The following is a 22,552-nucleotide window of genomic DNA, read 5'->3' as shown; positions in this document are numbered from 1 at the left end:
AAGTTTTTTACTGTAGTATGTTTTACAAGAAAATACTGTTTAAGTCTTTCTACTTCAAAAATGTCATGTTTAATTCAAAGTTATTTGCCATTTGTTTGTAATTATTTGTGAAATTTGTTTCTACATACATTTTTTTTCAGCCTACTTTACCGTATATAAAGTCAAAATTGTGATATTTAAAGCGACGCTGCAAGAAATAAACTCACACTGTGAGAAATAAAGTCCCAGTTATGAGATTTAAAGTCATATTGTGAGCTACAAAGTTACACTGTCTTTTATAAAGCCACATTTACAAGAAATAAAGTCACATTGCGAGATATAAAGTGACAAAAAAAAGACAAAATATAGTCATAATTGCACATTAAGATATATTTTAGTCATAGTCATATTTTGAGAAATAAAGTAGCATTGCGACATATAAAGTTTTAATTGTAAGATGTAAAGTTTTAATTAGATATGTATGTATTTTGGCTCATTATTGTAACCGAAAATGTTCGCCATTGTGTAATGCTGCATCCACACCAGTAGGTGTCAGTAGTGGTTGGGGGCGGTTCTCACTTAACAGCCCAATGTTTTACAATTAATCAGTACATTAAGATGGAAATATTCAGTATGCCATTTGTTTTTGGTCATAGATGTTGTCTCCAGCAGTTGAATGGTTGGATTATCTGAACTTCGTCCTGTCACCGCTGGAGCTGAACGACACGGAGCCTGTGGTGGTCTACGCTAAAGAATACCTGCAACAGGTGTCGGATCTCATCAACAAGACGGACCACAGGTACGACTGTCTCAGGGGTTACAGCGAATCAGAGTTCAGGAAGAGGACGTCCCCTCTGAGAGTGTCTGTTTACGAATCTAAACGAATCTGTCTCTGAATATTGTTACTGTCTCTCTCTTTACCTGTAGAAATAAATGAATAGAAATGAAGACATGGGACCTTTATTTAGATATGTGAATGCATTCTCTCTCTTTCTTCCCCAGTCTTTTGAATAATTACATGATCTGGAATCTGGTTCAGAAAGGAGCGTCCAGTCTGGACCAGCGCTTTGAGAACGCTCAGGACAAACTGCTGGAGAGCCTCTACGGCACCAAGAAGGTGTGTGTTGAAGAAATGGTTCACACCAAAGTGATAATTCTGTTGTCATTTATTTACTCCCCTTCATGTTGTTCCAAACCCTATTGACTGTTTAATGGAACAATATAATGTAATGGAAATATAATGGAAGTGAATGGGGACTGAAAAAGCTCCTTACATCACCAAAAACAGTTCCACACACAATATTACATCACATGCTTTGTGTGATGAACAGACATTTCAGTCATTAATTATTCAACTAAAAATCTTTTTTTCCTCACCTCTCCAATTCTCATTTGCGTTAATGCATATTCAAATTGATGACCCACTTAAGAAAGATCTTTTAGATGAATTTCCGTAGTGATCTATTTAAATATGGTTGTTGCAATTTAGTACATTTTACACTGCATATTAAATGTAAATGTAATATCAAATAACACGGTAGAGTTAAATTACAATCAAATACTTTACATGTTCTTTAGTATCTTAGTCAGCTAAACTGTACTTTAAATGTAAAAAAAAAAACATGGTCATGAAAGTGTCTGTCTCTAAGTGCACTTAAAGTGGCCTTTTTTCATCAATATTGTATAATCTGAAAGTACAGCGTTTAAAATGTACTTTTAAGATTTCAAGTACACTACAAGTGGAAAATTAGGCATTTTAATAAGGGACATGAGTGTGAGTACATTTTGATAGAATAAAAAAAAAACATTCAGATGTTCAAAATGATGTGATTATTTCCATTAAAGAGAGAGTCCAGACTGCTTTTTGTTTTGCACAATTTGTGTATTCAATCAGAGTACATGCAGAACAATTAGTGATGTGTTGAACATGTTTTTAATTGACATAATCACATAAAAAATCTGGCACCCATTCTGTGTTTTTATGCTTGTTTCAGGTTGCCAACTAAGTTCATCTGCATGTAATTTGTCAATATGTCTGTTTCATATTCAGTCCTGCACTCCACGCTGGCAGACGTGCATTGGGAACACAGATGACACTCTCGGTTTTGCATTGGGTGCTCTTTTCGTCAAAGCCACTTTCGACAAACAGAGCAAAGAAATAGTGAGTCACGTAAAGCCAAATGTCATGTTTAAAGTAAACAAGCTCATGTCCTAGTGTTTTCTTCATACTCTCGTTGCTGGCGTGTGTTTGCCCCCATGTGGCAGCAGAGTCAATGACACAGTTCCCAATCCATCTTTCTGTCATAACGCAGGCGGAGGGGATGATCAATGAAATCCGCACAGCTTTCAAAGACGCGCTGGATGATTTGAAATGGATGGATGAACAGACCCGACAAGCTGCCAAGGACAAGGTGAGGGAGAGGGAGAATGACAGAGAAAGCAGCATGACTGGATAACCCACAATTGTGGATTTGTCTTGGATTCAAGACTGCAAAAACAGCTTAACTGTAAACACTTTGCAGAGCTTGCCGAAAATAAATCTGGATAATGTGTCTTTTCTGGCTCTAGGCGGATGCCATCTATGACATGATCGGATTTCCAGACTTCATTCTGGACCCCAAAGAGCTTGATGATGTATATGATGGGGTGAGTTTGGAAATATATTTTGTTTTACATGTTAGATTCCTAAAACTTTATCTCCAGGCTTAAATGATTTTCAGTGTGACTGAATGAAGTTCAAACTATCTAAATATTTAAAATAATAAGAATTCTGCAGTAAATTAGTAATATATATATATATATATATATATATATATATATATATATATATATATATATATATATATATATATATATATATATATATATATATATATTTACAGGACCATCTAAAAGTTCTGAGTCAATAAGTATTTTTTTAGGGAAATCAAGGGAATGAATTAGCAAATCGAAGGAACAAATTAACGAATCGAGGGAATCAATTTACGAATCGAAGGAACAAATGAGTGAATCGAGGGAATGAATTAGTGAATCGAGGGAACGAATCGAGGGAACGAATTAGCTAATCGAGGTAACGGATTAGCGTATCAAGGGAACGGAGTTTTGATATACATAAAAGATCAATTTAAATGTCACATAGTTGAATTGAAAACAACTCTGGAATGTCTAGCTTTGAATGTTATTTTATCACCTACAATGAATTTTAATATTGTTGTTATTTATAACCCACCTTCATATAACACTGCTTTTTATGATGAATTAAGTCTTGTTGCTAAGCAATTTGATTCTTATAGAGAAACTGTATGGTATGGTGATTTTAATATTAATTGGTTGGGAAAAAGTGGTAAACAAAAATTAAAAACAATTATGACAAAATTTAATTATCTACAAATGATTAAAGGGCCCACTAGGATAACAAGGCAGACCAAGACCCTGATTGATATGGCGTTTACCAATAAACCAGAACATATAACGAGGACGTACAATCTGATAACAGGTCTCTCAGACCACAACATGATTCTGACAGTTAGAAAACTGACCAGAAAGCGGCTACAGTATTTTGGCAAATCTGGTTGTGATAAATTATCATTTATCATTCCTGAAGCTAAAACTGTGCAGTTCGAAAGAGAACTTAATAACTTAAATTGGGAGCAGATCATGGCTGTGGATGATGTAGATGAGTGCTGTAATTCTATGACTACAGCTATTTCAGGATTAATAGACAAATTTCTAATAAAAAAAAGATGTAGAAAGAAAGACACTGTACCATGGATAAGTAATGAAATCAGAAAGCTTATGAAGAAGAGAGATCTGGCTCTGAAAAAATCATTATGCTCAAAAATGAATACTGATTTGTTAACCTACAAAAGTCTAAGAAATAAAGTGGTGTTAGAACTACGTAAAGCAAAAGTTTCATATTATACTCAACTTATAGGTAATTCTAAAGGCAATAATAATTCCATCTGGAGACACTTAAACAATCTGACTAATAAACCAAATAAACAGGGGATGAAGGAACTTAACATAAATGGAAAGAACATAAATAATAACGCCGTTATGGCTAATGAATTAAATTCATATTTTGTGCAATCAGTAGAAGAACTAATAAAAGATTTTGAATCTAAAGACCTCAATTATACAACTGGAGTGACTTCTGTAGATTCATTTCATATTACAGAGGTTCCGGAGACAAACATCTTAGAAATTATTAATAAATTGTCTAATTCCAAAACAAATGATTTATATATGATGAATAGTTGAAAAAAATATGTAACAGTGTTAGTTAAACCTCTTACATATCTTGTAAATCTTTCTATAAGAACCTGTACATTTCCTTTAGGATGGAAAAAAGCAGTAATTGTGCCAGTATTTAAATCAGGAAGTCAGGACTCTATGTGTAACTATCGTCCCATATCTATTTTACCTATTTTATCTAAAGTTATTGAGAAAGTTGTAGCAGCACAAATGGTTGATCACTTAGAAGCCAATCAGTTCCTCCACTCACAGCAGTTTGGTTTTAGATCAGGTTATTCCACTGAAATTGCAAACTGCTGTTTTATTGAAAATGTAAAGAAATCACTGGATAGGGGTGATGTGGTGGGAGCTGTTTTCCTTGACCTTAAAAAGGCATTTGATACAATCAACCATAGTTTACTTTTAACTAAAATGTCATCTTTTAATTTTTCTACTAAGGCAGTACAGTGGTTTGCGTCTTATCTTCAGGCTAGAGTACAGTGTGTTAAAGTTGACCAGGAAAAATCCTCACTCTTGAACATCAAAAGGGGCATACAACAGGGCTCCGTACTTGGTCCTTTGTTGTTCAGTCTTTTTATTAATGACCTACCATTACACTGTTCAGGCGCCAACTTCCAGCTCTATGCAGATGATGCAGTTCTTTATGCACCCGCTAAGTCACCAGAGTTGGCTGCTGATGTTCTCTCTGCATATATGGCTGATGTCGGACAGTGGCTCAATCAAAATCAGTTGGTGCTAAATTTTACAAAGACAGTCTCTATGTGTTTTTCTATTAAGAAACTTGATCTAAATAAAAGATTTAAAGTTAACTTGCAAAATGAAAAAATTCAATCTGTAACAGAATTCACATACCTTGGATTGGTTATAGATCCTCAACTTAATTTTACTAAACATATCAAGAAAATCTCTAAAACAATACAAAGAAATCTCAACTGTTTTAAATTAATCAGACACTATATACCAAATCAGGCTGCCCTACTGTACATGCATGCTATGGTGTTTTCACATATTTCATACTGCATGACAGTTTGGGGGCAAGCAGCTCCGTCTGCAACAAAACACATTGGTTCACTTTACAATCGAGCAATAAAAATTATGGATAAAAAGCCAATCCGCTATCATCACTGTTACATACTGGAGAAATATAAAATATTAAGCTTTGAAAGCTTTAGTAATTTATGTTTCCTAAAATTAATCTTCAAGTGTATTAATAATTTAGCACCTGAGCCTCTTAGTAAATTTATTGAAATACAGAACAACCAAAGAGTTACTAGAACTAGTACAAATCATAACTGTACAATACCATACTGTAGGACAAGCTTTGCACAGACTGCCTTTTCTGTTAAGAGCTGTAGGCTATGGAATGCATTACCATCTGATATTAAGGCCATATCTGACTTCAAAAAGTTCACTTCCAGGATTAAGCTCTGGCTAAAGACAAATCAAAATTGTATACATTTTTAATTGTTGTTATAATTGTGTATGATTAGGTATGTATGTATGTGTGTATGTGTATGTATATATGTGTATATCTATATATACATAGTTTTGTAGTATTTCTTGTTTTTATGTATGTATTTGTTTTATAATGTTCTTAGAAATGCCCAACCAGGGACAGGAGTTGAAAATTAGCACTAGCTATAATCTCTATATGCTGCACATCAGTTACAGGCTTTGTATTGTAACTATGTTTGCTTGTATGGTCCCTGTTAAATAAACTTTAAATAAATAAATAAATTATCAAATCGAGGGAACGAATTAGCAAATCGAGGGAAGGTATTAGCGAATCGAGGGAACGGATTAGTGTATCAAGGGGACGGATTAGCAAATCGAGGGAACGAATTAGCGTATCAAGGGAACGGATTAGCAAATAGAGGGAATGAATTAGCGAATTGAGGGAACGAATTAGCGAATCGAGGGAACAAATCGAGGGAACGAATTAGCGAATCGAGGGAACGGATTAGCGTATCAAGGGAACGGATTAGCAAATCGAGGGAATGAATTAGCGAATTGAGGGAACGGATTCGCGAATCGAGGGAACGGATTAAATGGATTAGCGAATCGAGGGAACGGATTAGCGAATCGAAGGAACGGATTAGCGAATTGAGGGAACGGATTAGCGAATCGAGGGAACGGATTAGCGAATCGAGGAACAAATTCGTGAATAGAGGGAACGAATCGAGGGAATAAATTAGCGAATCGAGGGAACGGATTTGCGAATCAAGGGAATGAATTCGCGAATTGAGGGAACAAATTGGCAAATCGAGGAACAAATTAACAAACTATGCGCACAATTTATGTTTTCTTGCATGTCATGCTCCGTAATATTTTGATAATAATAAATGTTTCTTGAGCAGCAAATCAGCATGTTAGAATGATTTCTTAAAGGATCATTTAATGATGCTAAAATTCAGCTTTGCATTATAGGAATAAACAACATTTGAAAATATAATCAAATGCAAAACTGTTATTATGAATTTTAATAATATTTACATATATATATATATATATATATATATATATATATTATTTTTTTTTTTTTAAATTATTTATTTATTTTTTTTGGGTTAAATAAATGCAGCCTGGGTGAGCATAAGATTAAAATCATGCCAAGATGTTTATATTAGATTGGATTAGATTATAAATTGATTGATTGATTTGTTAAATACTTTTATTTACTTGATTAATAATTCAAAATATCCCAGCTAACAGGCAATGTGATGTGATTTTCTTGCAGTACGAGGTAACAGAAGACAACTTCTTCCAGAATATGATCAACTTCTATAACTTCTCAGCGCGAGTGATGGCAGACCAGCTGCGCAAGCCGCCCAACAGAGACCAGTGAGTGTAAGAGTGTGTGTTAAGAGAGAAGCATGTGAGACGTAGTGTGAGCTGACGGCTGATTTCTGTGTGCTGTAGATGGAGCATGACTCCACCCACGGTGAACGCATACTACATGCCCACCAAGAACGGAATCGTCTTCCCCGCCGGCATCTTACAGGCCCCCTTCTACGCCCAGAATCACCCCAAGTGAGCAGACATGGCTAAAAGAGTTATAAAGAAAATCGTTTTTCTTCCATAACTGAGATGTTTTGGTTTGTCTCACAGAGCTTTAAACTTTGGTGGCATTGGAGTGGTGATGGGACATGAGTTAACACATGCCTTCGATGACCAAGGTAAGAAGTCCTCCCATGATGTCCAGTTATACTTGATAGTACACTAGTTGCCTGATTTCAGTTCAAGCTTTTTTGAGTCCTGAAAGTTTATAGGCTGTTGTATTTTGACCGGTTGAGAAGAATTCAGTATTTCATTATATAACCCCTTTAATTCTGTTCCACAGGCAGAGAGTATGACAAAGATGGAAACCTTCGGCCGTGGTGGCAGAACTCCTCGGTGGACGCGTTTAAGAACCGCACCGAGTGCATGATTGATCAGTACACTCAGTACACCATCAACGGAGAGCACATCAACGGCAAACAGACCCTGGGAGAAAACATCGCAGATAACGGCGGCTTGAAAGCTGCCTATCACGTAGGTCGCATTTCAGCTTTTGGGTTTTAGCTGTTTTTGTTCATATGCAACGAAAGGTGTGGAAATGATGCAGACATTAAGCCCCCAACCATTTCCTACACTTGACTGTATGCCAGCCTTAAAAAAATCTTTTTAGAGGTTTGTACGGGCACTCATATTCAATAATTGAAATGACAGGCCTGAGAGTGGATGTCCACCTTCAGAGTGGATGTGTATTCAAAGCCATTAGAGAAGCACGTTACATTTCATAAAAGCATCCCACTGGAAATTTCTTATTGAATATTCTTAGAAGAACCTCCCTCTAGTGGTCATTCATATAAAACATTATTTTTTTAAATTCTTTTTAATACAGACTGATTTGGAGATTTCTGTTTGTTTTGCAGGCGTATCGCTCATGGGTGCAGAAGAACGGTGAAGAGAAGAGGCTCCCAGCTGTCAATCTGACAAACGACCAGCTCTTCTTCGTAGGTTTTGCTCAGGTATGAAAAGACACACACAATAAAGAAACCTTTGCTTAGTAGTTACATGTATGATATGAAATATCGACTGTAAAAATAAATAAAAATAAAAAAAGATGCTGTGAGACCAAGTATTAACCTGTCAGTCACTGTGTGATATGGTAACAGAATCAGAAATGCATTTGCTTAAAAATAAAAAATATAATTTTTTAAATAATAAAATAACACTTTCTACAACACGGTTTGATACAGCAACATAGATTAAAATGGTTGTAGGTATTATGAACTGAGGACATGTTTTTAATATGTCATATAAATATGTATTAAATTATAAAATAAGTATAGTTTGTGTATGTGTGTGTGTGCGTGTATGTGTGTGTGTGTGTGTGTGTGTACACTACAGTTAAAAAGCTTGGGATAATTCAGATTTTTTTGGACTGTTTTTGAAATAATTATCTTTTTTTTTTGCACCAGGGCTGAACATTTTCTTATGAAAAATAAAGTAAAAACAGTAACATTGTTAAGCAGAAAATGAGCATATTAAAATTATTTCTGCTTAGCATCACAGAAATTAATTATTTAAATTCCAAATTTAAATTCCATATTTAAAATGGAAAAAGTTTCTGCTTTAATTGCAATAATATTTCACAATATTGGCCTTTTTACTGTATTCTTTATCAAATAAAGTGAGCAAAAGAGATAGATAAATCATAAAAAAAGAGTTAATATACAGTAATTGTGGAGTATATTATAAATAATGTCTATAACTTATAAGAGTTGTGTTAATATATTAATGTTATATAACATATAAAATATGTTAATATATTAAGATATTATAATTTATACTAAGTATTAGTACTTAACGATAAACAATTGTCTTGGTTAATTTTAATCAAGAAAATACATTTAGTTTAATGTTCAAATGGGGTTATTTAATTTAATATATTAGTATAACATTTTATTAAATTTAAATGCATTTACATTGAATTGTTTTAAATATAATTTCATTTTATTAATGTAATCTTATATTTGTGTACACTAATATACAATTATTTTAAGTCATATCATTAATTTAAAATCATATGTTCCTGTGGCTCAGGGGTACAGCATTGCATTTGCGGTGCAAAAGGTTGTGGGTTATTTCTAAAAAAAAAAGTTTACAGACTTAATATATATATAAGTTTTTTATAGACGCAATGCAAATCAGAGCTATGTCTGTGAAAGCATATGAAACCCTCAAACATGCATTCCTATGGCTCTTCTTCGTAGGTGTGGTGTTCAGTCCGAACTCCAGAAAGCGCTCACGAGGGCCTGATGACGGACCCTCACAGCCCTCCCAAATACCGTGTAATCGGCACTCTATCCAACTCGCCCGAGTTCACGGAGCACTTCCAGTGTCCTCTGGGCACCCCCATGAACTCAGGCCACCGCTGCGAGGTGTGGTAGGACCGTCTCCCGCCCCCCAGACACCAGCCCGCGTGCACAGACCAGCCTTTCTGGCTCTTTCTCAAGCACTGATTTTATTTATGTGCTCAGAGTTATTTGAGAAGTCAGGCTTAAAGCAGGAGGATGAAGCGAGCACCTGCTACCGCTCTTCTCCAATGCCACATCAGACTCTCTTTATTTATTTGTTCACTGACCTTGGGAGACATTAAGGGTCCCACGCTTACATGTGTGTTTGTGTGCTTCATACCTTGATTTAAAACAGGCCTGATTCTGATCTCGTCTTCTGATCGGGAAGATGTGAGCACTGTGATGCCGCTGGAACCCCTCTCCGTGGAACCCCACAGGAAATGTTTGGATCCATCTGTGATGACTTCACAGGAAACTTCATGTTCTCCCAGTGACCTCACAGGAAGTGCTGAACTACATCTGTGACCCCCACAGGAAGGAAGACCTTTCAAGGATGAGAGCCTATTTCCCAATTGTGATTTCAAAGAAACGCTATCAAATGACAGGGAGAGCCACTGTTTGTTCATCCGTCCTGTGTGTCATGATTCGGTCTTGACAAAGTTGAAATGAGATGTTCATTTTAAACTGCTTTTTGCCAAAGAACAATTGTAGGTTTGTTCCTTGTGTAAGTGAACGCTTCGCCTTCAGTTACTCCATAATTCCACTGTGTTTTGCGACGTTGAGTTGAGTGTGTGAAGGATGTATTTTTCCGTCTCCATGTCGTGCTGATCTTTGTCAGTTCTGCTGAAGTGCTGTCATGTTACGTTCTGAAAACCACTAAAAAGGTGAATCTCACCTATGTTTGAGTCATATTTCACTCCAAAGTTAATAGATTATTATTATTTGCATAAAAATGTCAGTTTGTAGAACTATAAAGAATTTTCCCACTCGATTTCCATGAAAAAATAGCACATTATTCCACCAGATTCATTACATTTCATTAGATTGTAATGAGATCAAAAATCTAAAATAATAATGAAAAAATATATGAAAATGAAATGAATATATACAGTATATATATATATATAATTTTTTGTCAATTATCCAATTTCACAATTGCCACAAAAATATTAAGCAGCACAACTATTTCGATCTTTCATAATAATCAGAAATGTTTCTTGACGTTTTGAAAATCATTAAAACAGGCTCTGATGTTGGACTGAAATGTGTCACATTCTTGGAATATCTTGAGATTCACCCAAAAACATTTTGTTATCGTCTGCTAAACTTCCCAGCATGCCTTCTGTGTTTCAGTGAGTTGCGTCAGACGTCATTGTATGCTCGATCATTTAAATCACCTGTTTCAGGTTGGATAGTTGTCGTGTGTGATTCCTTCTCCGTTGTTTTCAGTTGCAAGTATGTGTTATGAATCTGAATGTTTATGCTGTTGGCCAGTTTTTCTTCTGAATCAGGTTTCTGCTTCCATAAAGCAGGCCGGTTTTGTCATTTGATGTTTTTTGAATGCTGCTAAATTCACCTTTTGTTGGTTTATTGCTTTTGTTTTTTTTTAAACCAGAGTTGAATTGCACCATTTTAAAAGCTCAATCTGTAAGTGTTTGGCATCTTATTCCCTCAGCTGGCATTTAAACATCCACATTTCTGCATGGCTTGAGGCTGAGACCGCTAATCATCTGAGGTTGAGGTGAACTGCTAAATGTAATGCCCCTAAAAATTCTAACGGTTAACAATCACTGTATATATTGGGACATACACATTTGGTAAAGGTTTTCAAAGAAATTTTAACATTTTATGTGCTGTAGTTGAATGGAAAAGAGCAGCATGAATATTTCTTGAAATATCTTTCGTTTTTGTTTTTTAAGAAAGTCATACGGGTTTGTATGAAAGCTTATTTCAGCCACAAAATAAAAAATCACAACTGAGGATATTCTTCTCTGAATTATGAGTTTACATCTATATTTTGGGAGAAGTCACAGTCAAGTTATATTTCTATTTTGTGGTATAAGTTGGGACTGAGATGAGGTAAATTAAATTTTTGGGTGAAATATTGCTTTAACTCCTTAGTTTTTCTTCGTGTTGTCCATCATCACAAGTTTTACTCCGTGTGGTGTTTAATGTTTGTTTGCTTGAATGATTCACATCGGACTGAACGCCTCTTGGCTTCTCTTTTGTGTATTTATCAAACACCATGAATACTTTTCGCTGGCGTTTACCATGAGGATTATGGGGCAGATGCGAGTCTGACCATGCCATGAAAAGGCATTTGGTTTTGGCCTTAAATATTAACTGTAGACTTATGGAATAAGATGTACATAATAAGATGTACATATATATTAAACACATTTCAAGTTAAAAGAACTAATGTAAACTTGAAATGTTTTAAAGCCTTTAAATAGCCAGTGAATACCATTTAAGTGTGTTATATATCTGCTTTCCAACTTCAGTCTCAAATAGCAATTTGTCAATTTAGAATTACCTTTTGATCCCTGAAAGATAGTTTTGACTCTGATTAATACTGATACCTGATTGATTATGATTCTATGATTCCGATATCTTCATGTTTTTGCTGGATGAAAGTCATTAATTGAGGTTTGGCTTGAATGGAATGGAGGTATCTATCATAATCTGACATTCACACTGCTCTTTCAGTGTTTCGAAGAAGTTTGACTTAAAGAAATGGTAGATATGAATCATAATTTAACCATAATGTCGTTTAATGTGCCACACAACACATTCCATTCATTAATATGGGGCTGTACAGGGTGATATTGTCCACCCTCTCACTGTTAAATACTGAAATAGTCTGTCATCATTATGAAAATGTTGCCTTATTTATTTTATAGTGTACGGTCACCATTTAATCGACTGTAGTATGTTGTCATCTCTCTTTTGTACTGCTGGCATTGATGTTTGAGAGGTCTTAGAGTTGTGTTTTTCTTTTCATTTTCTTTTTCTTTTTTTTTCTTTTTTTATGAGACATTCCCTGAAATATTAGTTGATGGGAAAATGCTCTGCCCAGCGTGTAGAACAACAGTCAATTTAGAGAGCTGTCAATGAACATGAAATAAAGGATATATATTATAAAAACAACATTTCAACTTGCTTTATTTTCAAAACATTCACTTTGTTACTGCTGAAACATGTTCGGTTTGATTAAGGAAATAAAGGAAAAAGTGAACTCTCAAAAACATTTAAAAAAAAAGCCTTACTATCACTGGGTGGTACAGTACAATTTCAAAAGGTACTAAAACGGAACAGTATGTTGTTTTTTTGTATATAGTTGAAATTAGATCCAAATGTGTGAGATTTGTTCCTGAACTGTTTAGAGGTCACTGGTGTATTATAATCTTTACCATGAAAAAGTTTCATTTAATAACTAACAATGTATTTGTCACTATCATTAGCTGGAGTGCCCATGAAATTCAGTAGAGGGCACTCCACTCAGGACCATTCCACCCTTCAACCACCAGATGTCACCATATCATTTGGACACTAGCACCTCTCATACTGTTGCACCACACCCGAACTACATCTCCCTTGAGTCACTGCATCACAATCACCTTGCCACACCTGCACCTCATTCATAAGCCAATTTCCTTGCCACACCTGCACCTCATTTACACACACATATAAGCGACACAATCACTTTCACTCACTGCAAAGTCTTGTTTAGCCTGTCTAGCATCTCTGAGCATTTTTGTTTGTGTTTGATCGTCCCATGTCCGATCTTGGATTGTGTATTTAGACTCTTTTTCTCTGCTGCCTGCCCCGATCTCTGCTTGGTTCTGTTTTCGATTCTGGTACCCCTAACATACCTGACGCCATTCCTGATTTCTGCCTGTCCGACCATTCTCTGAATAAAGTTCTGCACATGGATCCGAACGCCTCTGGCTCCTCGTTACAGTATTACGTAATAATAATTGTATTTATCTGAGCTTCTTTACGGTGTTTAGTCAGATTTTTAGTGTTGTCTAGACCTCATGCCACACATGAAAAATTTAATTACAATGCAGTTTAATTATTCATTTTTATTACATATACTCTTTTGGACCATGTGAGTACATGATGACAGAATTGTAATTTTTGTTTGGGTGAACTATAACTTTAGTAATTTATTTTCTTAATTGTATTATTATTACTATGAAAATATTAAATTATTTATTTAATAAAATTATACTCTAATAAACGAAAACTACCAGTAGGTGGTGGTAAATGGCTTAATCATTATTTCATCGAGTCATTTATTCATTCGTTTGATTTGTTCAAATGGCTGATTCATTCAGGAGTGAAGTAAATGGTTCATCGATTCATTAGGTTTGATCGACTTGAAGCGGATCATCACCATCAGACTGATCGTTGAGTGACATCAAAGTACCGCAAGAGCTAAGCGAGCAGACGACTTTTTGTGCTTTTGAATCGCTGTCGTGGTACTTTGATGTCATACACCAATCGGTCTGTGCAGCGCCACTTCAAATCCAACATGACCATGGCCAATGGTTCACCAAATCCGTTCAAAATGTGGATTAAAAATGAAGTGCCACTGTGGGTAGCTCAAGGTTGAACAGTTCTGATTTGTCTTTATATTTTGTGTATAAAATGCATTTATAAATTTAACACATAATTTTTGCTCCATAATTAATTAATCTAATTAACGCATTAAATTACCAGCCCTAATATATATATATATATATATATATATATATATATATATATATATATATATATATATATACATGTGTGTGTGTGTGTGTGTGTGTGTGTGTGTGTGTGTGTGTGTGTGTGCGTTTGTGTGTAAATAATAAGTGAGTCATTCATTCAACCGATTCACTCAAACAGCTGATTCATTCAGAAATGCAGGAAATTATCTTTATGAATGAGTCACTGAATCATTATTTGTTCACTCAATGCATGAATTCATTCGGTAACGAAACACTGTGTCGCTTAAAAAGTTACAAGTTTTGTTGTGGTTTTGTATTAAACTTTCCATTTGCAAAGTTCAAAACTGTGTCTAAAATTTAACTCATATCTTTTTGATTATTGAACTTTCACAATCGTGCAATTGTCCCCCATCACACAGTCAGTCGTTGATCTGCATCATGTGTGTCAGCAACTGCATCAGTGTAAGATTGTGTTATTTATCATGTTATTTCCCCCATTTAATAGCACCAAATAATAATAAGAAATAATGTTTAAAACTAAAGCTGAAAACTTAACCAGATCTCTTCATCTGAAACCATATCAGTCATTTATTAGTGTTTGGTTTCAGTGTGTGTGTGTTTTTTTTTTTTTTGTGTCCGTATTTGCAAATGTGTAGGTGAAGTTGAGAGAGACTCCTCCTTAACAGTAAACACGAGCAGACTCTACCCTTTCTTTCCCTCTTCACTTGCACTCTATTCCTCCTTTCCTGTCTTAGAGTTTGTTCCTGCAGCTGCTCTGGAGTCTTGGAAAGAGCCGCTTGGACAGGCTTTTAAATATAAAGTCACCATCTCTGAGCTGAGGAGAACTGGAGCAGCGACGGTCAGCCAATGCAAGAGGAGGAGAGAGATTCAGGAAAGAAACTACAGGTGAGCAGAGAGATGGCGAATACCCCCCCCCCCCAAACAAAAAGCACTGCCTATGAGCTGTGAGACGTAGTTGACAGGAAGTTGGAGTGTATTGTATTATTTATAAGTATCTTTGATCAAATTGTATGGATGAATAAATACATTTATAGAGAAAATGTAAAAAAACGTTCTCCTTTTTGACTAATAGGGTTCGAATCCTTGTAAGTCAAGAGTAATTCGGTGTGAAGTGAAGTCACTTAATTTGTCTAAACATCAAGTGTTTTATAGAGTTATATTTTTAAGCCATGATTCTAAAGCAATATAGTGTTCAAAATTATCACATCGATAATACTGAAATCCTAATTTAAACTGGGTTTTATGTTACAAACAATATATATATATATATATATATATATTCTATAAAGTATATATATATCAATACAATCAAAACCAATACTTACTATACAATCCATTTAGTAATAAAAATAAAATCCATTTAGCTTTGAACATTATATAAGCAGGATCAACTGCCTAAAATGATACAAAAAAATATTGCTACTTACTATGCAATCACATTATAATTGCTGTTAATAGTGTTCATCGTCTGGTTGACTATGTCTTGTATTAACTTAAAGCATGAATTGTTGTGACATGACACCTGACCCAGATTGGCCCTCAGATGGCTTAATTCGTAAGCGCTGTACTCGCTGACCCCTCCACTAACATCCTCTTCCTCTGTTCTCTACTACATCTGCTTTACAGATCAGAGCTAACATTGCTGTAGTGGCACAAAAAGAGAGCGCTTAACACCACTTGGTTAGATATTTTGTATGATGGTCTCTCAGGGACTCAAGCCTCTTTAAGGAGCTTTTCTATAAGTAGGTGCACATCTTTTATTGGGTCATGTTTTGAAGTGTTTCCTTTTCTGTATTCAATAATTAGTCATCTCACTTTATATACATGTCGGTGTTTAAGTTTTATGTGCACGTTTATGGTGAGAACTATTTTGCTCTCATGTTCTATTTGACCCAAGACTATTGCAATACCTCAAAACTACACTGAAACAGCCAAAACTGGGGTTGGTTTCCCAAAAACAACTATGGTCACAAGTTCTGGCATTACCAAAATTTCTTTTTAAAGAAGATATGAGTATTTTTGTTCAGTAGAGGCATTAAAAAGGAACAGTAAGACATTTAAATGCAGCTTTGGTCAGCAGAAGATCATTTAAAAAAAAATATTAAAAACTTTTTACTGATATTGTACATGGCAGATTTTTTTTTTTTTTTTTTTTTTTGGTGCTTTATTACAAAATAATAACATATAATATCATGTTTTAAAGACGTGCAGAGGATTTTCAGATTGGCGGTCAGAAAACACACAGGTGAACTAGCTATTTCGGGATAAAGATGAAAAGGAAGAAGAATTTAGTGGAGGACATCTCCACGCTTATCACCCTCTCGGACCATCCTGAAAAAGCCTACGGGAGCATGGAGGTACCACAACCATCTGTGTGTGTGTGTGTGTGTGTGTGTGTGTTTAAATAAGTGCAGGTTTACAAAAATCATCAGTGGTCACAAAGAGAGGAAGCTAATTAGCAGTTAACAATGTATGAAAACATGCCAAATTTCCTCACCTCTCACCATTAATATCTATGATAGACATACATTACAGGTTTTCCTACGAATTTTCTATATGAATATCAGTTCTTCATAAGCATATTGATAATGGATATGTCTGCATGTTACTCACAGATGAGTGCAGCACCTCAGGAAAACAAGAACGTGTTCAGTGATGGGGTCACCCGGATCGGTGAGGACTGGGCAGACAAACACAGCAATCAAAAGACTTGAATTTTGACAAAGAAATTCTCTAATAACAACATTTCCCATTCATTTGTCTATCAATGTCTGATAAATAGTTATTTCTGAATATGTCTGAATATTTTTATTTTCAATTAATTTGATCAACATGTAGACATCGTTGTGAATGTGTGGTCAGATTTTGTCTTGGTGTGGGAGGAATCTGTAAACCCCCTGAAGTTTGCAGAATCAGATGAAGTATCGTCCGGTTCCTCTCGTGACACTCACAGGAAGTGGAGGGCAGAGTTTCTTTCCAGACTCCAGACTGCCGGCCTTCATCAGGAGACGGTAGGTAATGCCATTACATTTACATGTACTACATACATCATGTGCATCGAGTTCTAGATTTGGGTTGCAGCCACAGTCCTATACAGCCTTGTGAAAAAGAAGTGTACTTATTATGGAAATAGGCATAATATAAAAGCATATACTTAAGCTCAAACTGAATGTAATGTGTTTGGAAAACATAATGATTTAAAATGTACTTTAAAGTAAGCAAGGCTTTATTACAATGTGCACTTTTTAAAAGTTTTCTTAAGTGTGTTAAGAAACTGTCATGAAGTCATTTATTTCATTAATGTCATCTGCAGTTTTTAGAAACTATACTTTACAAGTGCACATTCAATACATTTAAGTGCACTTCTTTTTCACAAGGCCAGGCATTGGAATATTCCTGCATACATGGCTGGAGATTCAAGACATTGGTTATACAGCATTAGTTTTTTTACTACTTTTCCACAACACTTCTGAACACCTTCCACACTGTCGGACAACACATAAATGCATCTGTTTAGCCTGGGCTGGCAGTCCTAAATACTAAACAACTAAAACTAATTTAAGATTAACAGTAATTAATACTACTTAAAATTGCCACATTCTGATGAATATTTATGCCAGGGTTGCTAGGTTTTCACAACAGAACCCGCCCAATTGCTACTCAAAACTACCCTAAACTAGCCCAATCGCATTTCGAGAGGGGCTCTCTATAAAAAATCTCATTCCAGGGGGTACATATCATGTTATCGTGGTCGCTTTAACTCACTGACATGAAAAACAATCGGCGGCAACAGTGATAAAGTAGACCAATAATGCTGGAAAACCACAGACTTGGCAATACTGATTTATTCATAGCATGCTTTAGAGTTAAAACATTTTCTTTAAGGATGCTTCAACATTTTTACAGAAGGATCAACACCTAAGTGCCCTTTTAAAGAACCAAAATCAGATCTTATTAGGTGTCCCAAACCAAACTGTCTCTGTGTCTCCTGCAGTTTAGCTCCAAACCTGCTCAAACTCACCTGCTGTAACTTTCTAGTGATCCTGAAGACTTGATGAGCTTGTTCAGTTGTGTTTGATCAAGTTTGGAGCTAAACTCTGCAGGAAAGCGGACCTCGAGGGCCAGATCCCCTGTTCTAATGTCATTTTTTTCTCCTGCTGTGAATGTGTCTCAGAGAGAGGTTTTGCAGGAAAAAACAAAGACAACTTACGTCCTTCTGAGTGCGCCCTGGAATGTTCTGTGTTATTATGCAGAGGAGATCAGCCTTCGAGTGCCATTACAGGTAAATCATACCTGATCTTTTAAATCAAAAAGTAAATGATATACTCAAGTATAACTTACTGTTCTGCTCTGTCGGGTTTTTTCAGGTTGTGACTACTCCGATATCAAACTGGTCTGAGAAGATCCTAGAAAAACTGCACATCCCAAACATAATGGCACAAGATGTGCCTAACCTTCCGCCGGACTACTACACCTGCCAGTTCCACACCAATAAACTAGAGAGGTACTGATCCAAGAAGCCTGCTGGTCATCAAATTAACATTAGCCATGTTTCCATCCCAAGTTTGTGAATTAATCTTTGAAAAAATGTAAGATATTGCATAAAACATTTGAAAATAAGCAAGTCTCTATCACATGTATTTAAGAGAGTAAAAACTGGCACCGAGTATCAATGATAAAATAATAAAAAGTTGGCTCAACATGGGTAGCATGTGGATTTTTTTCTAAGATAATATAATTGTGAATCCAGGAATGTATTCAGTAAATGTCATTTCATCTTAGTTTCCTTACAGAATAAATAAATAATTTTCCACCTCAGCTGAGCACATACATGTGTAAATGTATTGTACAATTTTATTTTAATTTTATTTTTTGCAAGTTTTTTTTTTAATGCAGTAGTCCCAAAATTTGCCTCAAACATAACTATTGACAGCACTACTTCAAGAATATGCACCTCACACAGTTTTACCAAGTTGAGGGTTTGTGAATAAAATAAGTGAGCTTAAAAACAGTAAACCAGTAAACATGTATCCAAACCCTGCGTGCCTAACAAAGAGGATCTGAGCCTGTCATGCAGCATACAGTTCATACAGTTTAGTGTTTGCAGAGTCAGCACCTCCTTAAAGACTAACACATCACACACTCCAAACACACACTTACACAAAGTTCTTGCTGTGCCAAATGACCCATTTATTTACTCACACACACCTACAAACAACTTGTGTAATTTCGTGTTCATTTACTTTAATTTGGTTATATAAAGATGATATATCATTGGTTAAAATATAATTCATATAATATAGCATCATTTTCAACACAAGCAACAAGTTTACCCTAATGAAGTTATTTTAAAAAGTTAGTGTAATTGTTTTGGGATGAGCTCAGATATGAGATGTGCGGTCTCATGTATAAATATAACATGTGAATTGCTTTACAATAAGGTTCCGTTAGTTATAGTTTGCAACACGAACAAACAAAGAACAATACATTTATTACAGTATTCATTCATCTTTGTGAATGTTAGCTAATGAAAAGTGCACAGTGCATAAACAAATTTTGACAAGCACAACTTTTGAATTTATTAAAGCATTAGTAAATGTTGAAATTAACATTAACTAATGCTGTAGCCTATTGTTGCTTAGTTAACTAAGGTAGTTAACCAATGTTAACTAATGAATCTTATTGTAAAGTGTTACCGTTTATTTTATTTTTTTTTGTGTGCATTTTGAATCAAGCTTTTGCATGTTTATGCACTGTTATAAAGAGTGTGCAAAGAGAATGTTTAATAGAATACATCATCTTACTCTAATCTTTAATGCTGCTTTAGGTTTCTTGGTCATGAAAACAAGGATACCTTTTTCAAGACCACACAGAGGCATCAGATAGTGAGTTTTGAGAGGTTTTTATGTTTTGTTTGTTTGCTAAGCGATACGACATGATTGAGCTTTATACTGACACCTGTGGATTCAGCATTGCATGAAAGTTTTCAGTTACCAAAGCCAAATAAACTTTTGCAAGCATATTTGCATATTTGTCACTCAAGATTCATTTATTTAAAAAAATGAGTAGTGTGTACAATGACTGTACAATGGACAAACATTATTTTTCACTTTCTGTAACACTGGTCACACTGGTCTGTCAATTTTCTGTAATAACTCTATTCTTGTTCTAAAGCTGTATGAGATATTAGCCAGGACTCCATATGGATCGTTGAAGAGAGGGGAGGTTGGCATTGGCAGACTGGTTAGTGAGCACGTTCTCACTGCTGCTTTTCCCTTACATGAGGTACCGTAGTCTTCTACATGATATCAGAATATTACTTAAACACACTAATTATGCACATATTTATTTCTTTGTTTACATATGTAGCACTAATTATTTTTCAAACATGAAATCAAAACTGACCTTTTTTTATGCATGTTCTTTCATTCTTAATGGATGTTCTTCAACATTTCACACACACTCACGTACACACACACACACACACACAAAGTCTTTATAATATTTCCTTAATCTATGCAAGCACTATATCGTGTTGATTTTGAACAGGCAATGATTTGTGTTCTTCTCATTAGGGTCCATTTGAGATGCCAGAGACTCCAGTAGATCCACAGTCTCTCAACATGAGACAGATCCTGCATCACTACTGGGCTCGCTGGGCTTGCTGGAGGAAGTACCAGCCTCTGGATCACATTCGTGAATACTTTGGCGAAAAGATAGCTCTCTACTTTGCATGGTTAGGTATGACTGAACCTACAAATGTTTATACCAGAACAAAAAAACAACAACTGTATCTATCATATTTTTATAATAAAAATAATAATTCATATATATATATATATATATATATATATATATATATATATATATATATATATATATATATATATATATACTGTATACACACACACACAGGTGCTGGACATATAGCATCAATAAGTTGATTTCACTAATTCCATTCAAAAAGTGAAACTTGTATATTATATTTATTCATTACACACGACACAGACTGCTATTTCAAATGTTTATTTCTTTTAATTTGAATGATTATAACTGACAATTAAAGAAAATCCCAAAATCAGTATCTCAGAAAATTTGAATATTGTGAAAAGGTTGAATATGGAAGACACCTGGTGCCACACTCTAATCAGTTAATTAAATCAAAACACTTGCAAAGGGCTTTAAATGATCTCTCAGTCTAGTTCTGTAGGTTACACAATCATGGGGATGACTGCTGAATTGACAGTTGTCCAAAAGACGACCATTGAAACCTTGCATAAGGAGGGAAAGACACAAAAGGTCATTTCAAAAGAGGCTGACTGTTCACAGAGCTCTGTGTCCAAGCACATTAATAGAGAGGAGAAGGGAAGGAAAAGATCTGATAGAAAAAAAGTGTACAAGCAATAGGGATAACCGCACCCTGGAGAGGATTGTGAAACAAAACCCATTCAAAAATGTGGGGGAGATTCTCAAAGAGTGGACTGCAGCTGGAGTCACTGCTTCAAGAACCACTACAAACAGACGTATGCAAGACATGGGTTTCAGCTTCGCATTCCTTGTGTCAAGACACTCTTGAACAACAGACAGCATCAGAAGCATCTAAAGTCAAAAAGGACTGGACTGCTGCTGAGTGGTCCACAGTTATGTGCTCTGATGAAAGTAAATTTTGCATTTCCTTTGGATATCAGTCTGGAGGAAGAGAGGAGAGGCACAGAATCCACGTTGCTTGAGGTCCAGTGTAAAGTTTCCACAGTCAGTGATAGTTTGAGGTGCCATGTCATCTGCTGGTTTTGGTCCACTGTGTTTTCTGAGGTCAAAGGTCAACGCAGCCGTATACCAGGAAGTTTTAGAGCACTTCATGCTTCTTGCTGTTGACCAACTTTATGGAGATGCAGATTTCATTTACAAGGACCATGGTATTCATGTTCTTAATTGGCCAGCAAACTCGCCTGACCTTAACGCCATAGAAAATCTAAGGGGTATTGTGAAGAGGAAGATGTGATATGCCAGACCCAAGAATGCAGAAGAGCTGAAGGCCACTATCAGAGCAACCTGGGCTCTCATAACACCTGAGCAGTGCCACAGACTGATTGACTCCATGCCACGCAGCATTACTACAGTAATTTAGGCAAAAGGAGACCCAACTAAGTATTGAGTGCTGTACATGGTCAAACTTTTCATTTTTATACTTTTAGTTGGTCAGGATAAAATATTTCTTTGTATTGGTCCTAAGTTATATTG

The 22,552-nt window shown here is 35.4% G+C and overlaps 2 protein-coding genes across 4 annotated transcripts in view; both read left to right on the top strand.

Annotated features, from left to right (window-relative positions):
* The window catches only part of LOC128028695 (endothelin-converting enzyme 2), a 56,008-nt gene extending 43,286 nt beyond the window's left edge, over positions 1-12,722 (top strand). For all 3 annotated transcript variants that reach the window (XM_052615986.1, XM_052615987.1, XM_052615988.1), the window contains 11 exons: positions 636-778; positions 982-1,096; positions 2,030-2,140; positions 2,292-2,390; positions 2,548-2,625; positions 6,971-7,074; positions 7,153-7,263; positions 7,342-7,409; positions 7,574-7,764; positions 8,148-8,243; positions 9,492-12,722. In XM_052615986.1, the coding sequence (XP_052471946.1) occupies positions 636-778; positions 982-1,096; positions 2,030-2,140; positions 2,292-2,390; positions 2,548-2,625; positions 6,971-7,074; positions 7,153-7,263; positions 7,342-7,409; positions 7,574-7,764; positions 8,148-8,243; positions 9,492-9,668 (1,293 nt within the window). In that variant the 3' untranslated portion in view covers positions 9,669-12,722. The remainder of the gene's footprint in view (positions 1-635; positions 779-981; positions 1,097-2,029; positions 2,141-2,291; positions 2,391-2,547; positions 2,626-6,970; positions 7,075-7,152; positions 7,264-7,341; positions 7,410-7,573; positions 7,765-8,147; positions 8,244-9,491) is intronic.
* Positions 12,723-15,046: 2,324 nt separating this feature from the next.
* The window catches only part of LOC128028693 (anoctamin-7-like), a 31,068-nt gene continuing 23,562 nt past the window's right edge, over positions 15,047-22,552 (top strand). Inside the window, exons 1-9 of the mRNA XM_052615982.1 lie at positions 15,047-15,196; positions 16,515-16,668; positions 16,927-16,984; positions 17,174-17,322; positions 18,486-18,593; positions 18,679-18,815; positions 20,139-20,196; positions 20,486-20,596; positions 20,887-21,052. Of these exons, the coding sequence (XP_052471942.1) occupies positions 16,582-16,668; positions 16,927-16,984; positions 17,174-17,322; positions 18,486-18,593; positions 18,679-18,815; positions 20,139-20,196; positions 20,486-20,596; positions 20,887-21,052 (874 nt within the window). The 5' untranslated portion in view covers positions 15,047-15,196; positions 16,515-16,581. The remainder of the gene's footprint in view (positions 15,197-16,514; positions 16,669-16,926; positions 16,985-17,173; positions 17,323-18,485; positions 18,594-18,678; positions 18,816-20,138; positions 20,197-20,485; positions 20,597-20,886; positions 21,053-22,552) is intronic.

This window comes from Carassius gibelio, chromosome A15 (assembly GCF_023724105.1).
Source record: "Carassius gibelio isolate Cgi1373 ecotype wild population from Czech Republic chromosome A15, carGib1.2-hapl.c, whole genome shotgun sequence".
Lineage (NCBI taxonomy): Eukaryota > Metazoa > Chordata > Actinopteri > Cypriniformes > Cyprinidae > Carassius > Carassius gibelio.
Note: the sequence above shows the minus strand (reverse complement) of the source record. Positions and strands in the feature narration are given on the sequence as shown.